At 37.9% G+C, this 17,769-nt stretch overlaps 1 protein-coding gene and 1 pseudogene across 11 annotated transcripts in view; both read left to right on the top strand.

The window, feature by feature from the left end:
• The window catches only part of CCDC30 (coiled-coil domain containing 30), a 97,828-nt gene that overhangs the window by 78,146 nt on the left and 1,913 nt on the right, over positions 1–17,769 (top strand). For 10 of the 11 annotated variants that reach the window (XM_039868817.1, XM_039868815.1, XM_039868818.1 and 7 more), the window contains 5 exons: positions 1,632–1,744; positions 6,630–6,771; positions 11,017–11,153; positions 13,094–13,208; positions 17,536–17,603. In XM_039868817.1, coding sequence (XP_039724751.1) covers positions 1,632–1,744; positions 6,630–6,771; positions 11,017–11,153; positions 13,094–13,208; positions 17,536–17,603 — 575 coding nt within the window. The remainder of the gene's footprint in view (positions 1–1,631; positions 1,745–6,629; positions 6,772–11,016; positions 11,154–13,093; positions 13,209–17,535; positions 17,604–17,769) is intronic. The other variant, XM_039868819.1, reaches the window with a different exon arrangement.
• LOC120607491 (uncharacterized) lies at positions 2,454–2,572 on the top strand (annotated as a pseudogene).

Raw genomic sequence — 17,769 nt, 5'->3', positions numbered from 1 at the left:
TCCTTCCTTCCTTCCTTCCTTCCTTCCTTCTTTCCTTCTTTCCTTCTTTCCTTCCCTCTCCCTCTTTCCCCTTCCTCCCTCTCTCCCTTCCCTTGCCTTTCCTCCCTTGCTTGCCTAACTGCCTGCCTGTCTTTCTTGTATAACTCAAGTAAGACTTTAATGGGTTGCCCATCGATTTTTGTCCTAAAATCACTGTGATCAGTTAACCACAACCACAGACTGCTACAAGTCAAACCATTTAGTTATATTTCTGGCCCTATTGTCTAATAACAGTAATAGTACCCACCTTTTATTTGGAGGTTAAATATTGCCACTCAACCTCTGACATTCTGTAGTACCATCATCCCCATTAAAATTAGGGATCCATTTTAATGTTGACACCTCCTACCACCTATGGCATTATAATAGAGCATTTCTAGAAATCTGGTGCTCCCCTCACCAGTGTATTTGGTAGAGCTTTAGTGAAGAGAGTGTCTTCTGAGAGGTGTGTGTCATGATGATGAGGTGGGTGAGTAGGTCGCCTGTGATAAATCTACCCAAAATTTCCTTATTTACTTAAAACATTGGATTCTTCTTTATGTCAAAAAAGTATGGAATCTTAATGTCATTTAACATAGGCCATTGTTGAGTCCAAATTTCAGTCAATCAAGCAAGCAAACTGCTTCAAGAGAAGTTAATACAGAGTCCAAGGCAAGTGTGGTTAATCTCTTGAGAGCAGAGAAAGGACCATTTATGCAGATAAGAGAGGCTCAGTAGAATTTGGAGGTCCTGGTTGCTCAAAGTCTTTGGAATTCTGTCAAATGTACTCATTCCCAATTATCAGATTTCCATGCATTCCCAAACAAAACATTATTTTCCATATAAGAGATCTGGCAAGGCTATGAAATCAATTTGTGCTGTAATTCTGCATCTTACTTGATGAAATTTGAGATTCGGTTTTTGGATATTTGACCTGCTGCCTAGAAGAGAGAAGAAGTTCTTATAGGGCACTCATAGAAGCTCTCTGGGTCTCTGACTATGCCTTGTGCCAATAATTAAATGCCCAGGTTGGACGTTTTCTCCTTGAAAGCTCATTGACATGGTCAGATGTGGCTAGCCCACCACAAACTCCTTGTGTTCTCAGTTCTCCTTTAACATTCTTTGTCATGTGGTCTCCCAAAGCACTTCATTACAGGCAACTATGTTATAATTTAATCAGCTCTTATGTCATGGATATCTAGTACTAGTGACAAGATCATACTTGGTTAAGTAACCAGGTCAGATAACCAATCTTTGAGGTTCTCATCTTTGAGGATCTGTCCAGTGGAGCTACTTCTAGAACCAAATACTTTATCAGTCAGGAGTAGGTCAGGAAAACAGCCTTCACTTTATGTACTTCAAGCTGGAAGACTTTTTATATAACAAAGTAAGTGTCAGACTTTTGAAAGGCTAGGGGATCAAAAGTCAGGGAAAAGAGCTGCTAGCTTTCAGGAAATTTAGAAGTGCAGAAATCACGGGAAGCTACTATGGTTTCAGAAGCTGGAGCCGCTGTAAGCCTTTTTCAGCAGAAAGGCTTTGTCAACTTGCATTCCACCAATATTATACCTCTATTCAGCTCAGAATGTTCTCATTTAAAAAAAATTTTTTTTCAGCATCTCAAGAGCAACCAGGAATTGTCAGAGAAGGTATCTAAGTTACAGCAAGAAAATGAAGTGCTCCATGAAGAATATGGGAAAATTTTGAAGCAGCTCGATTTCCATGTGAGGTAAACAAAAACAAGTTCCCTTTGTTTGGAAAGGAACTTCTTACTAAATGTACCCTTCTCACTTGCCTTCAGGCTTTTTTTCCTCTCATTACTTTCCTCAGCCTGGACCACTCTCTCCCCGTTTCAATTCTTCATTTCATAATTCTTAATTCTTAGACTAAGAGTTACCTACTCTACAAAGCCTTTCTTCAGACCACCAGCCTGGGCTGAGTGAGGTGCTCACTCTTTGTGTCCCTATAGCCCTTTGTACATGCCTCTCTGTACTTTTTAAAGAACTTGCCACCTTGTTTTGAAATAACAAGATTCACTATCTGTCTTCCTCACCATTTTATAGGTTTTTCAAGAGCACGGGCCACAGTCTTACTCATGTTTTTATCCATAGTCCCTGGTATATAGTAGGTGCTCAGTAAAAATTTCTGTTCCTGAGCTTCCTGCACTTCTATTTCCTACTCATCATTCCACCAGATTCCTCCCACTCTCCTCCTCCCTGGAATGTAGCACAGTAGTTCAGAGTACAGACTCTGGAACCATACTGCCTAGGTACAAATCCTGATTCTACTAGAAACTAGATGTGTGACCTTGAGTGAGTTATGTAACCTCTCTGGTCTGAGGTCCCTCATCTTTAAAATGGGCAAAATATCAGTACTTATAAAATTGTGAGAATTAAATGAATAAATATATGTAAAGTGCTTACTTAAAACAGTATTTAGTCTATGGCCATGCTACCCTGAACAAGCCCGACCCCGTCTGATCTTGGAAGCTAAGTAGAGTCGGGCCTGGTTAGTACTTGGATGGGAGACTACCTAGGAAGACCAGGTGCTGTAGGCATAAAAAATAAATAAAAAAATAAGGGATTGTAAACTGACAAGGTCCTTGCAATCTGCGAGGTCAACCAAGGGTTGCCTCGCCTAAAAAACAAACAAACGACAACAAAAAACAGTACCTGGCACATAGCTATTATTATATCTATTTTTTGTTTTTTTTTCCCCCATGACCCGCCTCTCTGATGTCACCTCTGTAGTCTTCTGCTTTATTCCTTTATAGATTGAAGTTTCTTACCTATTATTTTGATGGTATTAATGATAATGATTTAAAACCATTGTTTACTGCTTTATAGCAGAGAGTATTGTTCAGAGTCGTTAGTATTCATTATCTTCCTTTGATCATCATATCACTGAGAAATGTAGAAGCCACGGTCAAGGGCGTATGTGTGGTTCAGTTCATGCTGCTTGCAGATCTTAGACTGGAACTCAGTCATCTGATAACCTATGCAGTGCTGTTTCTACATTTTATCTTCCTATTAAAGGGAGGTGAAAGAACAAAGTATTAGATCAATGGCACCATACTTGACAAATGAATTGACTCTAAATCTAATATATGTATGTATGTATGTGTGTATATGTATATGTATACGTATATGTATATATCACTATTGACTTGACATATGTCAGGTCAATATCAGTCTCCAAAGATAAAATGACATTTGATTTTTAGGCAGTTATATTTTTTATTCATTTTTCAAATAATGAAACAATGAACATTTTTGAATGAAAGAACACTTAACCGGAATCCCTTGTCTGTCAATAAACAGAGTTTCATAGTTTTATGATTGTACTATCATAGCTTAGATAAAATTTATATTCTCTTTCTCTTAATATCATCTTATAAGCCTTGTGCTTTATTGCTACTGTCTTTGAATTTGCTTATTTTTGTAAAACATACTTCATAAAGTTGATATGCTTTTGCACTAACAGTGCCAGTTAACAAGGTTCAGTTGCTTTAAGAAGCTAACAGAACCCCAGTGACAATGCTTACAAATATGTAGCTCACTGCAGGAGAAAGACTCAGTATTGCAACGAATTAGAGTCAGGATACACATCACAGCCCATGACTGTCTCACAGCAGGCAGTCCAGAACCATTAGGCAGGAGCCACAGAGGCCCTCCCCCTCCCACCCTCCCACGCCCCCAGCATAAGGACCATGCCTGGATGCACTTCCTCTCTCCCATCAGGAACCACCCACTTGTGCACTGAATACCTCATAACCAGCGATCCAAAAATGGAGTCTCAACTGAGATTTTTTTATTCTCTGCTAGTCATGTCAGTATATTTCTGCTGTATAACCAGCCTTAAGAGCAGAGCCCTTTGGGGTTGCACTGAGATTAAGTGCAAATCATCAACTTCACTGTTGTCAGTAAACAATGCTGACAAGCTGGTGCAAGCCGTCATGAAATTCCTTTGGCCTTGTGGTTACAAAGCAACACTGTTATAATCAGTATATTTCTTTCATTCCTTGACCAGTGGTCAGTACCAAGCAAGAACTTTTGAAGAGCTCAGAGCAGTTATAGACCTGATAGAATCAACCCTCACAACACAGTCCTAATTCACTGGTCCTATGAATGATATTGTTATTCAAAATAACACCAAAAAGAAAATCATTTGGTATATATATATATATTTTTTATTTTAAAAATTACTTTTGTAGAATAAATTCCAAGGAGTGGAATTACTGGTCAGAAAGCTGGAACTCTGGATCTTAAAATGTATTGACAAATATTCAGAAGCATCCTACCAAAATTTTTTGCCATCATTGTATAAGAGTAGTAGTAATTTCACCGCATCTTCATCAGCATAGTGCGCTACTATGGGTGCGTAGGGGGCTCTGATGAAATTTTTTCCAATATTCTTTATTTTAATTGAGGCATAACTTACATATGATAAATGCACAGATTTTAAGTGTACAATTCGATGAGTTTCAACAAATTGAATACACCCACATTTCTACTACTCCAGTTAAGATTCAGAACATTTCCATTACCCCTTAAAGTTCTCTCCTACATTTTTGCAGTATCTCCTGTTCCCCTCACCTCTTCCCTGGCATCCACTCTTCTGATTTCTGCCTCTCCTAGAATTTCATCTAAGTGGAATCATGCTGCATGTAACTTTTTGTGTCTGGATTTCTTTTTCTCAAAATATGCTATAATTTTTAATTTTCACTTATAGTCTTAAATTAATTGCCATTTTATTTGGAATTTCTTTGATGGCTAGTGAGGCAGAATATTTTCCCATGTTATTTGTCCACAGCCTTTAGGACAGTATATCCTAACACTAGGTATACATGCCTGGGCCCCAATATAGATTAATTAAATCAGAATCTTTGGGATAGGGCTTGGGGAATCAATATTCTGCCAAAAGCTTACCCATGTGATTCTGATGTGCATGCAAGATTGAAAACTACAGCTTTAGGAAAGAAAATGGAAGGAACAGTCAAAACTCTAGGTTCATTTTCATTTTCACTCCCCTGATCCCAGAGCTGACCTTTACAGACAATGCTTATTTTTTCCATGTTTTCCCAACTACTCTTCCAGAGGAACAAATTCCTTGCCTCTTTGAAGTAAAAACAATAGAAAGACCATCTGGTTTTACTTAAACATAATAAAAAAGCTGTCCCTAAATTTTAGAACATCAGTATTGTGCTGCTTCATAGTGTTAGTAGTTAACAAAGCCAAAAATAAACTTAGAAAGTCCACATGTTCTCTGGGCAAGTTGACCAACAGAACTTCTGATCAGATGGATAGGTGTGCCAAAAATCCAGCCAGTAATGGCAAGGGAAGGCTCTAAGCCCTCACCAGCTGTACTGCATCAACACATTCTTCAAGCCATTATAACAATACAGACAGAAGCTTGATTATCTAGCGATAGGAGCTAGTTAGGTCAAGTATAATACATTTATTTGATGGAACATATTACAACTCTAGAAGATGGTGGCTGTGAAGACTAGATAACAGCATAGGGAAACAATTATGATATAATCAACAAAAGTATAAAATATTGTAATATAATCAAGTTTTAAACAAAAGATGCTTATAAAAAGACTAGAAGGAAATACAATATTATAACACTGATCATATTGAGAGTTGGATCTTTTTTCCAAATTTTCTGTAATTTAGCATGTGTCAAAATTTCATTTGTATATATATACCACATTTTGTATATCTATTCATCAGCTGATAGAAATTTGGGATGTTTCTACCTTTTGGCTATTGCGAATAGCGCTACTATGAACATTCATGTACAATTTTTTGTGTGGACATATGTTTTTATTTCTCTTGAGTGTATTCTTAGGAGTGGAATTGCTGGGTCATATGGGTCTATGTTTAACCTTTTGAGGAACTGCCAGGCTTTTTCCAAAGAGGCTGCACCATTCCTACCAGCAGTATATGAGAGTTCCAATTTCTCCACGACCTTGTCAGCACTTATTGTTATCTTTATTTTTGATTTTAGCCATTCTAGTGGATGTAAAGTTGCATCTCGTCGTAGTTTTCATTTGCATTTCCTTAATAGATAATAATGTTAAATATCTTTTCATGTGCTTATTGGTGGTAAGTCAGATTTATGTCAGAATGAGAGTAAGAGTCTTGAGCAGAGACCATTGTAGAATTGGCATTTAGAAGTCCACACTCAAGGCAAAGACTGAGAGCAGACCAAGTTATCTGAAAAATAGACAAAGTATATCACTGACCAGGGTATAGCCAAGAAACTAGAAAATTTTAAATTAATTACTGAATCAGTGGAACAAGATTCAGAATTTAGATGTTGGGGATCAGTCAAGGAGTTTCTTAAATTAAACTTGGTTACTAAAGCTATGCCATAGCCATCAGCTCAAGACCAAGATAAGCCAGAGACTTGAGTCTATGGGGAAGAGTAAAGCTGGTATTCTCTAGGAGGTTATCCTTGGTCCATTCCCCTGCAGATGTGAGGCAGGACAAGCAAGGTGCCAGGCCTTGACAAAGCAAGAAGGAGGAACCCAAGAAAGGTGCATATTGAGGAGGCAAAATAAATTTCACTGCATTCAAGTGTACCTGTATTTAAATTTACTTTTATAGAAACTATAATGAGAAACATTATCATTACAAAGCCAAGCTTCGAAGAGTCAAGGATCATTTAGTTCATGAAGTAGAGCTACGAGATAAGAGAATTAAACAACTTGAAAACGAAGCTGGATTACTGCAACAAGAAGTGGCAAAGGTGAGGGGGAAAAAAGGTGAAAAGCTTACTGATAATGCTGGTGGTTGGTCATTTAGAGAAAGCCCACTCATTTATTAATTTATCTATGGCCTCTTTATGGCCCATGTTTTCATTTCTTTTCACCTCTTTCCATGTGAGTCATTGTTTAAGCCCTGCCAAAAAGGATGTAAGATTCATAGTGATGCTAAACCAAATTGGACACTGAAAATATTCTGCACTGCCAGCTTATGATTAGTGTCTTGCCTTCAAATGAAAATATCTTTTCCTAAACATCCTTCAGCAGACTTCCAGAACACCCTCAGTAACTCATTCCTACTTTTTATAGCAGTGGTCTGTAAACTTTTGGCACCAGGGACCGGTGCTCCTATGAGAATCTAATGCCTGATGATCTGAGGTGGAGCTGAGGCAGTAAGGCTAGGGCTGGGGAGTGGCTGCAAACACAGATGAAGCTTCGCTGCTCTCCTACCGCTCACCTCCTGCTGTGTGGCCCTGTTCCTAACAGGCCATGGACTGGTACAGTGGGGACCCTTGTTCTACAATCCTCATTTTGCCTCAAATTTCTGTCAGTTTTAAATGGCAGTAAAAATAGGTGATCTCTACCCCTTTATCAATTCTCAATTAGTACTTCATGCTTATTTCTAAATATCCATGGTTTCTCGATGTTTGTCTTATTGTCCTTGTGCCTTATTGGTATGTGAATAGGGAGGACATGGGACAGATGAGTGGAATCCAAAGCAGAATGTTCTCAAGATCATTAAACTACATAAATTCAAAATGGAGAGCAACTGACTTGGCTGGTAATGTTTTCCCTTCTTGAGATTCCTAGCCTAACTCAGAATTTTGAAAAAACTGTCCTCACTCCTAAAGTGCTCATTTCTACACCCAAGAAATTTTTATTGTACTTTCACTCTGTGCCATGGATACCAAAACAATTTATGTAATTTCAGTTATTCCATGGGCTAGTATGGGACTCCAGATTAAGAATCCCTAGACCAGGGGTCCCCAACCTCCAGGCCACAGACCGATACCAGTCTGTGGCCTGTTAGGAACTGGGCCACACAGCAGGAGGTGAGCAGTGGGTGAGCAAGCGAGCTTCATCTGTACTTGCAGCCGCTCCCCAGTGCTCACGTCACTACTTTAGCTCCACCTCAGATCATCAGACATTAGATTCTCATAGGAACATCGGTCCCTGATGCCAAAAAGGTTAGAGACCGCTGCCTGAGGCTACAAAATGTAGTGCCAGGTGAGTACTAGACTAGTCAGGGGGATCACTTCATAAATTCCATAAATGTCTAACCACTATGCTGTGCACCTGAAACTAATATAAAATAATATTGAATATCAACTGTAACTGAAAAAATTTTTTAAAAGTCGGGGGAAGGTGAAGAGAATAAGAGGTTCAAATTTTCAGTTATAAAATAAATAAGTCATGTGGATGTAATGTACAGCATAGAGAATGTAGTCAATAACATTATAATAACATTATATGGTGTCAGATGGTTACTAGACTTACAGTGATCATTTCTTTAGGTACATAAATGTTGAATAACTATGGTGTACACCTGAAACTAATACAATATTGTATGTAAGCTATATTTTAATAAAAATCTTTTTGAAAGAAAAAAGAAAGAGTCCCTAGACTACATATAATTTAGTGAACCCCAAATTCAATATGACTAGTGTCCTTATAAGAAGAGGAGAAGACACACACACAGAGACAGTCACAGGGGAAGAAGGTCATGTGATGGTGGTGGCAGAGACTGGAGTGATGAAGGCACAAGCCAAGGAACACCAAGGACTGCTAGCAGCCACCAGCTAGGAGACAGGCATAGAACAGAGTCTCCCTCAGAGCCTCCAGAATGAACAATCCTGCCAAAATTCTGATTTTAGATTTCTAGCCTTCAGAACTGTGAGAAAATAGATTCCTGTTGTTTTAATCCTACTGAATTGTGATAATTCACTATGGAAGCCCTACACAGTGAATACATCTGCCCAAAGGACCACAGGTCTCCATTAAGAGATACTGGTGATAGCAAATAAGCCGAGGCTAAGAAAGAGTAATTGGACCTTTTTCTCCAAGTGTGCTGTGGGCTTTGGTCTTAGATAGACGTGGATGCAAAGTCTAGCCCTGCCACTTAATAGTTCTGTGACCTTGCATAGATCCCTGTGTATCGTTTTTCTCATCCATGAAATAAGGGAAATAAATCCCTACCTCACCAAGCTTTTGTGAGGATTAAAACATGAAATGCCTAAAGTGATACATGGCACATATAAATTTTCGTAGCTGTTACTTCTTTTTAATGTAAAATTTCTTAGAAGCATGTTAATTGGTGGGTACAGCACAAGAGAAATTGTTACAAGAATTGGAAATACTTAGCCTAGAGAAGACCCATCCACATAATATCTTTTAATGCCACAGTATTACAAACCTGGTGGTCCAGATGTTACTTATTTTAGGTCCAATGGATCAAAGCCCTGAGCATAAAATGGCTGGGCTCACTTTCTAAGCACCAAGTGTCCAGAAAATAATGCCACTTTTTTTGGCTTCATTCTTCAGCCTTCTCTATATATAGTGAACCAGTTGAGTCCTCTGACTGTTGTTAGGTGTGACCTTCCAAACCAGATTTCCCCAAGTATATTATCCTATTATTAGAGCAGGTGTCCTGATTTTTTGGTTCAAAGAAATATGTTTCCAAAAGACAGGGTGTCAGTAGGTTGTCCCATTCAGTCTCCTTTCTAACCCAATTACAACTGCATAGAGTATTTTTTGTGGGATTGCTTTTTCTCGCCTCAATCCTTACCATAAATAGGAGACTTCCGTTTAATGTTGAAGGGTCCTAGATGAATAACTTTAAAATCTGGGATGGTTTGTTTCATAACATAATGTAATCTTCCTTATAACTCTTTGATAGACAATCTTTTCTTTTTTTGAGATATAACTGACATATAACATTATATTAATTTCAGGTGTACAATATAACGATTCTATATTTGTATATATTGCAAAATGGTCCCCACAATAAGTCTAGTTAACATCCAACACCATACATTATTACAAATTTTTTTCTCTTCATGAGAACTTTTAAGATCTTCTCTCTTAACAACTTTCAAATATAAAATATAGTATTAACTGTAGTCACCATACTATATGTTACATCCCCATGACTTCTTTATTTTATAACTGAACCTATGTACCTTTGACCTACTTTGCCCATCCCCCACCCCTTGCCTCTGGCAACCACCAATCTGTTCTTTGTATCTATGAGTCTGGTTTTTTTGTTGTTGTTGTTTTAAGATTCCACGTATATGGAAAATCTTTTCTGAATGCTCTATATTAGTATATTACTTTAAAGGAAGGAAGGAAGGAAGGAAGGAAGGAAGGAAGGAAGGAAGAAGTCGTCCCTCTTAATCTTTGATTCGCCCCTCTGCCAGAAGTCGTTAACCTTCTCCCACCCCTACTTACTCCCACCATTGGCAGGTGAGGAACAAATACAAAGAGGTGAAAGCACTTGCCTGCTCTACACTTTTGGGCTTCTAAACTCCTCAACAACCATGATATTTACTAATATCTACTGAGTCAATATAAGAATGTTAGTGTTTTTTCACAAAATACACTCCATCATTTTAGCTGTAACTTCTCTAGCTATCGCTTTCAGAGGAAATCATTGGTAGAAAATGAAACATGGTGTCCAGCTAGAAATCATTTTATTATCATCAATACAAGAATGTTCTCAGTATCTGGCTGACATGCTTGACTTGCTAAGCCAACTGAGATCCTGACACCAGTTGCCAAGTGAGGTGGCTGAATTCCCCATCTTCCTTTCTTTGCCTTAAAAATGACTATATAACTACAAAGCAGATGGTAACATATTATATGCAAAATTTTTTCAGTCTGGAGCTTCAGAGAATTCAGCTGTATTTGGTAGTGAGTTAAGACTTGTGGAGTTAGAATACAGATGAGATCATTGGGATCTTATTAGAAGTTGAGCACTCAGGTATTTTTAAATGTTAACCCTAAAGAATAAATAAATATCCAAACAAAATACATGACATAAATAACCAAAATATATAGAACAGTCTAGCTGACAATTTCAGCAAACAGGTGAAAACAACCTAGAAGACAGGAGAGAAAAAGTAAATAAGGAAAATTTGTTATCAGAGTTTTAAACACGCTGATGCTCTTAAAATTTATCATTTCTCCTGCTGTGGTAAATAGGGGGCTTTTTAAATTATTTTTATCCCTAGGAGAAGGCACTGCAGGACCAGGTCATTACCCAAAATGATATCCTGCTCCAAGAAAAAAGGAAACTTCTGGAGCAGGTCACAGAGCAAGAAGAATTAATCCATGACAACAAATGCATGATATCTTCAGTCCAGCACAGGTAGGTGTGATCCTGCCAGAATTGCCAGTGAACTCCAAATAAGGAAGTTTCTTCTTCAACAAAAAGATGGTTCAAGAAACTATCCTTCGAGTTTGCAGCCTGTCTTAAAACTCTTGCTCTGCCATCTGCTGTTTTCAGTAGTTCATACAAGTGGCAGGAGTTATGAAATTAAAGAGAAAAAAATTATGGAGAAGGCAGGCTGGCCATCCAAGTAGGCTCTTTCACAGCGGCATTGTCTCCTTGAGGACCCGGCTGTGCTCATTCTGGCCTATCACTTTGTGTGTGTTAAAACTTGTTTTTATCCTCTGATACATGTGGAACCAAGGTAGACCAAGAGAATCAGGATCATACTAGTGAGTTAAATTAACAAACCCACAGGATACCAATGTATTCATTTGTAATGAGAAATATACTGAGCAAAAAAAAAAATTAACATGTCAGCCAGTCCAAGCATTCTCTCCTCTATAAGAAACTTTAATTACAATCAAAAGTTTTCTTGGAACACAGAATTAGAGCAAAGAGAGTGGGTTGATCTTAACAGATAGTATCATCAATAATACCTATTATGATTTACATTATTTTTGAGCATTTACTATATACTAGGCACTGTTCTAAGCTCTCTTTACATATATAATTAATTATATAATTAATACAATTTATATATATATATATATATATATTTAATCTTCACACCAATCCCAGGGAGGAGATACTATTACAGCCTTATTTTATGGGTGTGAAGCGAAGGTCCAGATTGGTTAGGGAACTCAGGCAGCCTAGTCAGTGGCAGAGCAGCAGCGAACCTCAGCAGCCAGGCTCCAGACCCCACAGCAGTGTAGACTTGAACTCTCCTTTCCACTGCTTTGGGTACACGTTCCCTCAAGCAGGCCTGGAGAGTCTATTATCTTTTACTATGTGGCAACCCTTTTATATATTCTATGTAATCCATTGCCCTTCTCAAACTATGTCATTGCTTCTGACATCCCAACACGATTGACTCATTTCCCTTGCCTTAACCTTCACAATGTCCCCATCTTGCCCTCCTGAAGTCATACTCTGGTCACCTGGATTAGACTTGGACGTTTTCTTTAGAGTAAGTTTTTTCTACAGGATGTTTCCTCATTTTACAGATGAAGAACTAAGGTTCAGATTTAGTAATCTGACAAGGATCACACAGCTAGTAAGTGGCAGAACCAGAACCCAAACATAAATCTCTGACCAAACCTATCATACTGTCACGTGTCCCATATAAACCATGGACTTGGAGAGTGGGCCTGGTATAGTGGTTAGGACCTAAGGCTTAGAAGTCTGAAAGATCTGAATTGGCATCCCAGCTCTACAACTTTCTGGTTTTATCTTCTTACTTTCCACTCTCTGAGCTTTAGTTCCATTACCTGTAAAATAGGCTTCATAGCAATATCTATTTCATGGGGTTGTTGTGAGGATTAAATGAGCTAATAGTTTGAGGTGTTTACCATGCAGATAGGTTACAGTGCCTAAGTACATGGTGAGTACTCAGTAAATGGTTGCTGCCGTTGCTGCTGCAACTACTAAAGTATAGGATGACCTAAGAGATCAGAACCAGATGCAGGCTGTGTAGCTGTAGTATTTGAAGGGATGCAGAGTGTCTTTTCACAGTCCCATTCCTAAATAGGATCATATCCTTCCATAAGTGTCTCAAGGGCTAGAACTAGTGCCTTTCATACTCTTGTGCATAGTATGTCTCTGCTCTCAGTATGTATTTAATGACTGTGTACAGGCCAGAAGCTTATTAATTTTTACTTGGTCTTCAAATATCATGCGAATTGATCTGCCAAAGTTAGTTCTAAAATCTGGACAGGGGCTAAGACCCAGAGCTAGTGGGAAGTGGGGCATAGTTTTGAGTTTTTAGCAACGATGAAGAAATTTTTAGTTATGCCTCTGGTTTATTCCATTCTTAGAGTGTTTTTCCTGGATAAGGAAAATAAGCAATTACAAGAAAACAGTCTCCGGCTCACACAGCAGGTTGGTGTCTTAAAGCGCATTATAAATAACATCCAGATTCGCAGAGGAGAGGTAAGATGTGTGCTCCCTGTCAGAATTTTAATGTGAAGTTTAGGTTGCTAAAGTTGCTGTGTTCACGCTTCCCTTCATCATCTTCATATAACTGTAGGTTGCACTTGGCCTCATGGTGGACTGTGGCAAAGAGGCTCATTGACTTCACACTAGGGCTGCAGACCTTGAGTCTGCTCTTGGCCAGCTTTGCTCTTTATTGGGTCACCTTTTATTAAACACTCTCTGCTATGTGACCCCAAAGCAATTTGCCTTTCATGTCTCTATCTTATCAACTCAGCGGTGAGATCTTGGAGGGCAAGAACTGTATCTTGTATGTCATTATATCTATAGAGAGGTGCTCCATTAATGTTTGAGACTGAATAAATGTTAAATGTTTTCATATGTATGCCTCATTCTCAACAACCCTGTTTGCCATGTCTTGTTTCAGCTCCATCTGAGAGATGAGCAAATCTGAGGTTCAAAGAGGTAAAGTGAAGTTAGGCTGGTCTAGCAAGAAGTCAAGCCTAGAGACAACATCTGAGTCAGAGAAAAGCAATTATGTTACAAAATCCAATTAGACAAGTAGCGAAGTCCAGAGAAATGTGGTAATATAATAGTATAGGTTCAGACAAGGTCCGGAGTCTAGTTGGTAAGTGAGTGAGCAAAGAGGGACTTCAGTGAGCAGAGTTGTGTTTTAAATCCAGGACAGAGGCTGCTTGCCTTCTTCCCTGGCTTATACCACATGCTAGATGTTTCTTTCCAAGATACTTCACATAGAACCTGTTTGTTGGGTACTATTGCTATGAGCACAAGACCTGTATCTTGTTTGCTTTCAGAAAGGTGATTATTTCCAAGCCATGTACGAAGTTTTACAGAATTTGTCAAAAGCAGAACTGCTAGATTACATGGCTTAATTTTCAGTAGTTTTTGTCTTCAATTGAGTTACAACTGTTCTCAATTGTCTTGTCATTTACTTTTTTACTTATTCATTCAACAAACATTTATCAATTCCAGGAACAATTTTACATCCTAAGAATATGAAGACAGATCCTGTTTCCACAGGCTCTCAGTCTAGTAGAGGAAGACAGACATACATTTATAAATATAGTATTGTAAGTGCTGAGTTAAAAACCTTAATAGAATATATACAAGGACCAATAACTTTAAGATCCACAACATTACAAAGGAATAAACAAAACAAACAAAAAATAAACCAATAGTTACAGAGAACAGAATGGCGGTTACCATAGGGGGCATGGGGTGGGTTGGAGGACACAGAGGGTAAACAGGGTCAGATATAGTGTAATAGAAGGAAACAAGACTTCGCATGGTGAGTACACAATTGAGTATATAGATGTATTATTACAATGCTATACACATGAAATTTATATAATTTACTCCAATAAATTTAATTTTTTAAAAAAGATCCACAAAATTATCCTCAAATCAGGATAAGAAATGTCACATGGGTCAGGACTATAGTAGATCAAGCTCAATATTCCATGTGTGACAAAGTAGCAACTTATAACATCTTGATACCTATTGGAATAAACAATTTAAATTTTGTTTTTAAACTTAGAATCTTAAGAATCTTCTAGTTCAGTTCCCTTATTTTATACAGAAGGAGATAAAACCTGGAGAGGTTAAATGGTATATCTGAGGTCATACAGCTGCCTCTTACTTCTCCCAAATCTCTTGATTCTTACTGATTATCACATACTGCAAATAGATCAGTATATAGATCCCTGAGATTAGACATACCCTAGGTTTGTTCCTTCCTTGCAACGCCTCGGGCTAAAATGGTGAGAGTTTGACATTTGTTGAGTGCTTACTATATGGTACTGTGCTAAGCATTTTATTTATCCCATTTAATACACAAAGCAATCTTTCATGATAAGTCTGTCATTCCTATTTTCATAGCTGAAGAGACTGAGATCTAGAGAGGTGAAGTGACATCATTGTCCAAGTACATAGCTAATAAGTAGAAGAGCAAGGACTGAAACCAAGTCTTTCTGGTCCTTTGTTCTTAGTTGCTATCTATTAATATCCCGAGTCTACTGCTTCTCTTTCAGGGGCATTGGAATAACCAGGGACTTAGCCTCATAATAGACATTGCTTCCTGTATTATAATTCTTTCTTCTCTACTGGATTATAGACTTCATGAGAGCAGGAACTCTGTCCGTCTTGTATCCCAAGCACTTAGCTCCTGGGTTACGGCAACAACTTGTTAACTCATCTCCTTTCAGTCTTTCTTCCTCTTGTAATCTATCCTGCCCATGCTTCTAGACTAATCTTCATGAAGTGCTACTTGATTTCGTAGTATTTCATCTCAAAGATTTTCTGTCTTCTTTTGTCTATAAGATAAAGTTCATTCATTCAACAAATATTTATTGGGCATATGTAGTGTGCTGGCCCTCATATATATCAAACCATATATCCATATGGTTTAGATATAATAATGAACAAGATACAGAGTCTATCCTCAAAGAACTCAGGCCCAGTGAGAGTGACAGTCACATAACTGGCAACTACCTTACATTGTAATAAGTTCTACAACAGCAATAGGCCCAGAATGCTGTGGAAGCAAGAGGAGTGGTATCTAAACCTGTTCAGGGGAGGTTAGGGAAGGCTTCTGGGGTTGTCGGTCTAAGTCAGAAGAACTGAAGCCACATAGGAAATTTCCATTTTTCAAATACCTTTCTGACATCAAACAGGCCTGATCAAATGAAACTAATCTATTCACAGTTTTTCCAAAGTCTCTAAAGTTTTATCCCTCTGTATTATGTATTTTCCTTACTTGGAAAGATGCATCCCACCTCCCCGCTTCCATGTTTCTGGCTTTTGTCTTTTCTATTCCTACAGTGTTTATAGTCTATAGCCAGAAAATAAAATGTGAGCATTTGACTCAAAACCACACAATGACTTCCCACAGTCTTCAGGATGAAACTCAAATTTTCTGACATGGTCTTCATATTCTCTATGACCAGGCCTCTCTGTCTGTCTTACCGATTTCATCCCTTATTGGTTCCCCTCTCTGCTCTCTGCTCCATACTATCTTACATGGCATCACCTTGAGCCTCTTCAAAGATTAAACTGAGATCCAAATTCAGGGGAACCAAATACATATAAAATTTGGTCTGCATTAGTCTATGTTTTTCTTAGAAAGAGTATTTGGGGTTTATAGTCATAGAGTTCAAAACAGGTGTTTTTTATGATTTAAAGGGGCAGAAAATGGTTACCAGAATATTAAGTAAAAACTTACCTAATATGAGACAATTCATGTAGAAAAGCAGATCTAAAAAGCAGGCTAGCAGTGAAAGCACTATTATAAAAAGTATGACATTTATAATTGCCAAATATTTTGTAGGTATTAGGGGTTACATCATTTTTTTAGTTTTATTGAGATATAATTGACATATAACATTGTGTAAGTTTAACGTGTACAACATGATTTGATATATGTATATATTGCAAAATGATTACCACAATAAGATTAGTTAATATTCATCACCTCACATATTTATAATGTTTTCTTTGTCATTAAAACTTTTAAGATCTACTCTCTTAGCAACTTTTGAATATACAGTATTGTATTATTAACTGTAGTCACTGTGCTGTACATCTCCAGAATTTATCTTATAACTGGAAGTTTGAATTTTTGACCACCTTCACCTAATTGCTCCACTCTACCCCCACCTCTAGCAACCACAAATCTGATCTCTGTTTCTGTGAGTTTGGTTTTTTAGATTCCACATATAAGTAAGATCATGTTATTTGTCTTTTTCTGAGTTATTTCACTTAGCATAATGCCCTCAAGATCCATCCATGTTGTCACATGTTTCCTTCTGTTTTATGGCTGAATAATACTCCAGTGTGTGTGTGTGTGTGTGTGTGTGTGTGTGTGTGTGTGTGTGTGTGTGTGTGTGTGGCTATGGCTATTTCTTTATCCATTCATCCATCAATAGATGCTTAGGTTGCTTTCATGTCTTGGCTATTGTAAACAATGCTGTGATGAACATGGGGTGCAGATATGTCTTCAGGACAGTGATTTTGTTTCTTTCAGATAACAAAATTGCTAGATCATATGGTAGTTCTAGTTTTAATTTCCTGAGGCACCTCCATACTGTTTTATATAGTGTCTGCACTAATTTACATTCCCACCAACAGTGCACAAGGGTCCCTTTTTTTCTAGCATTTATTACCTCTTGTCTTTTAGACAGTAGTCCTTCTAACAGACATGAGGTGAGGGGGTTACGTTTTTAACCAAAAAATATAAAGCATAGTTCTAGAATCATAGTGCCAATGGTTTATCAATAAATTTTTAAATGCATGCTTTCTTTCCTTTTAGGAAACAATAATTAGTGGAATCTCTGAATTCGAAGTATTGAATAAAATCTTGCCCCTCCCAAACTCCAGGTTAGTAAAGTTGAGACAATCATCTATATGCCTGAGAGTTATGACTGCCTAACCAGTCCTGAATTCCTAGTTTGAGAAAGCACAGAAAGTGGGGGTAATTTTCTCTATATTTAGTATTTAAACTTTCCAAATCCTTCTCTCCTCACCACTGCTTCACCCACACACC

The sequence above is a fragment of the Pteropus medius genome, unplaced genomic scaffold (assembly GCF_902729225.1).
Source record: "Pteropus medius unplaced genomic scaffold, Ma_sr-lr_union100, whole genome shotgun sequence".
NCBI classification, from domain to species: Eukaryota; Metazoa; Chordata; class Mammalia; order Chiroptera; family Pteropodidae; genus Pteropus; species Pteropus medius.
This window is presented reverse-complemented; position numbering and strand designations above follow the sequence as displayed.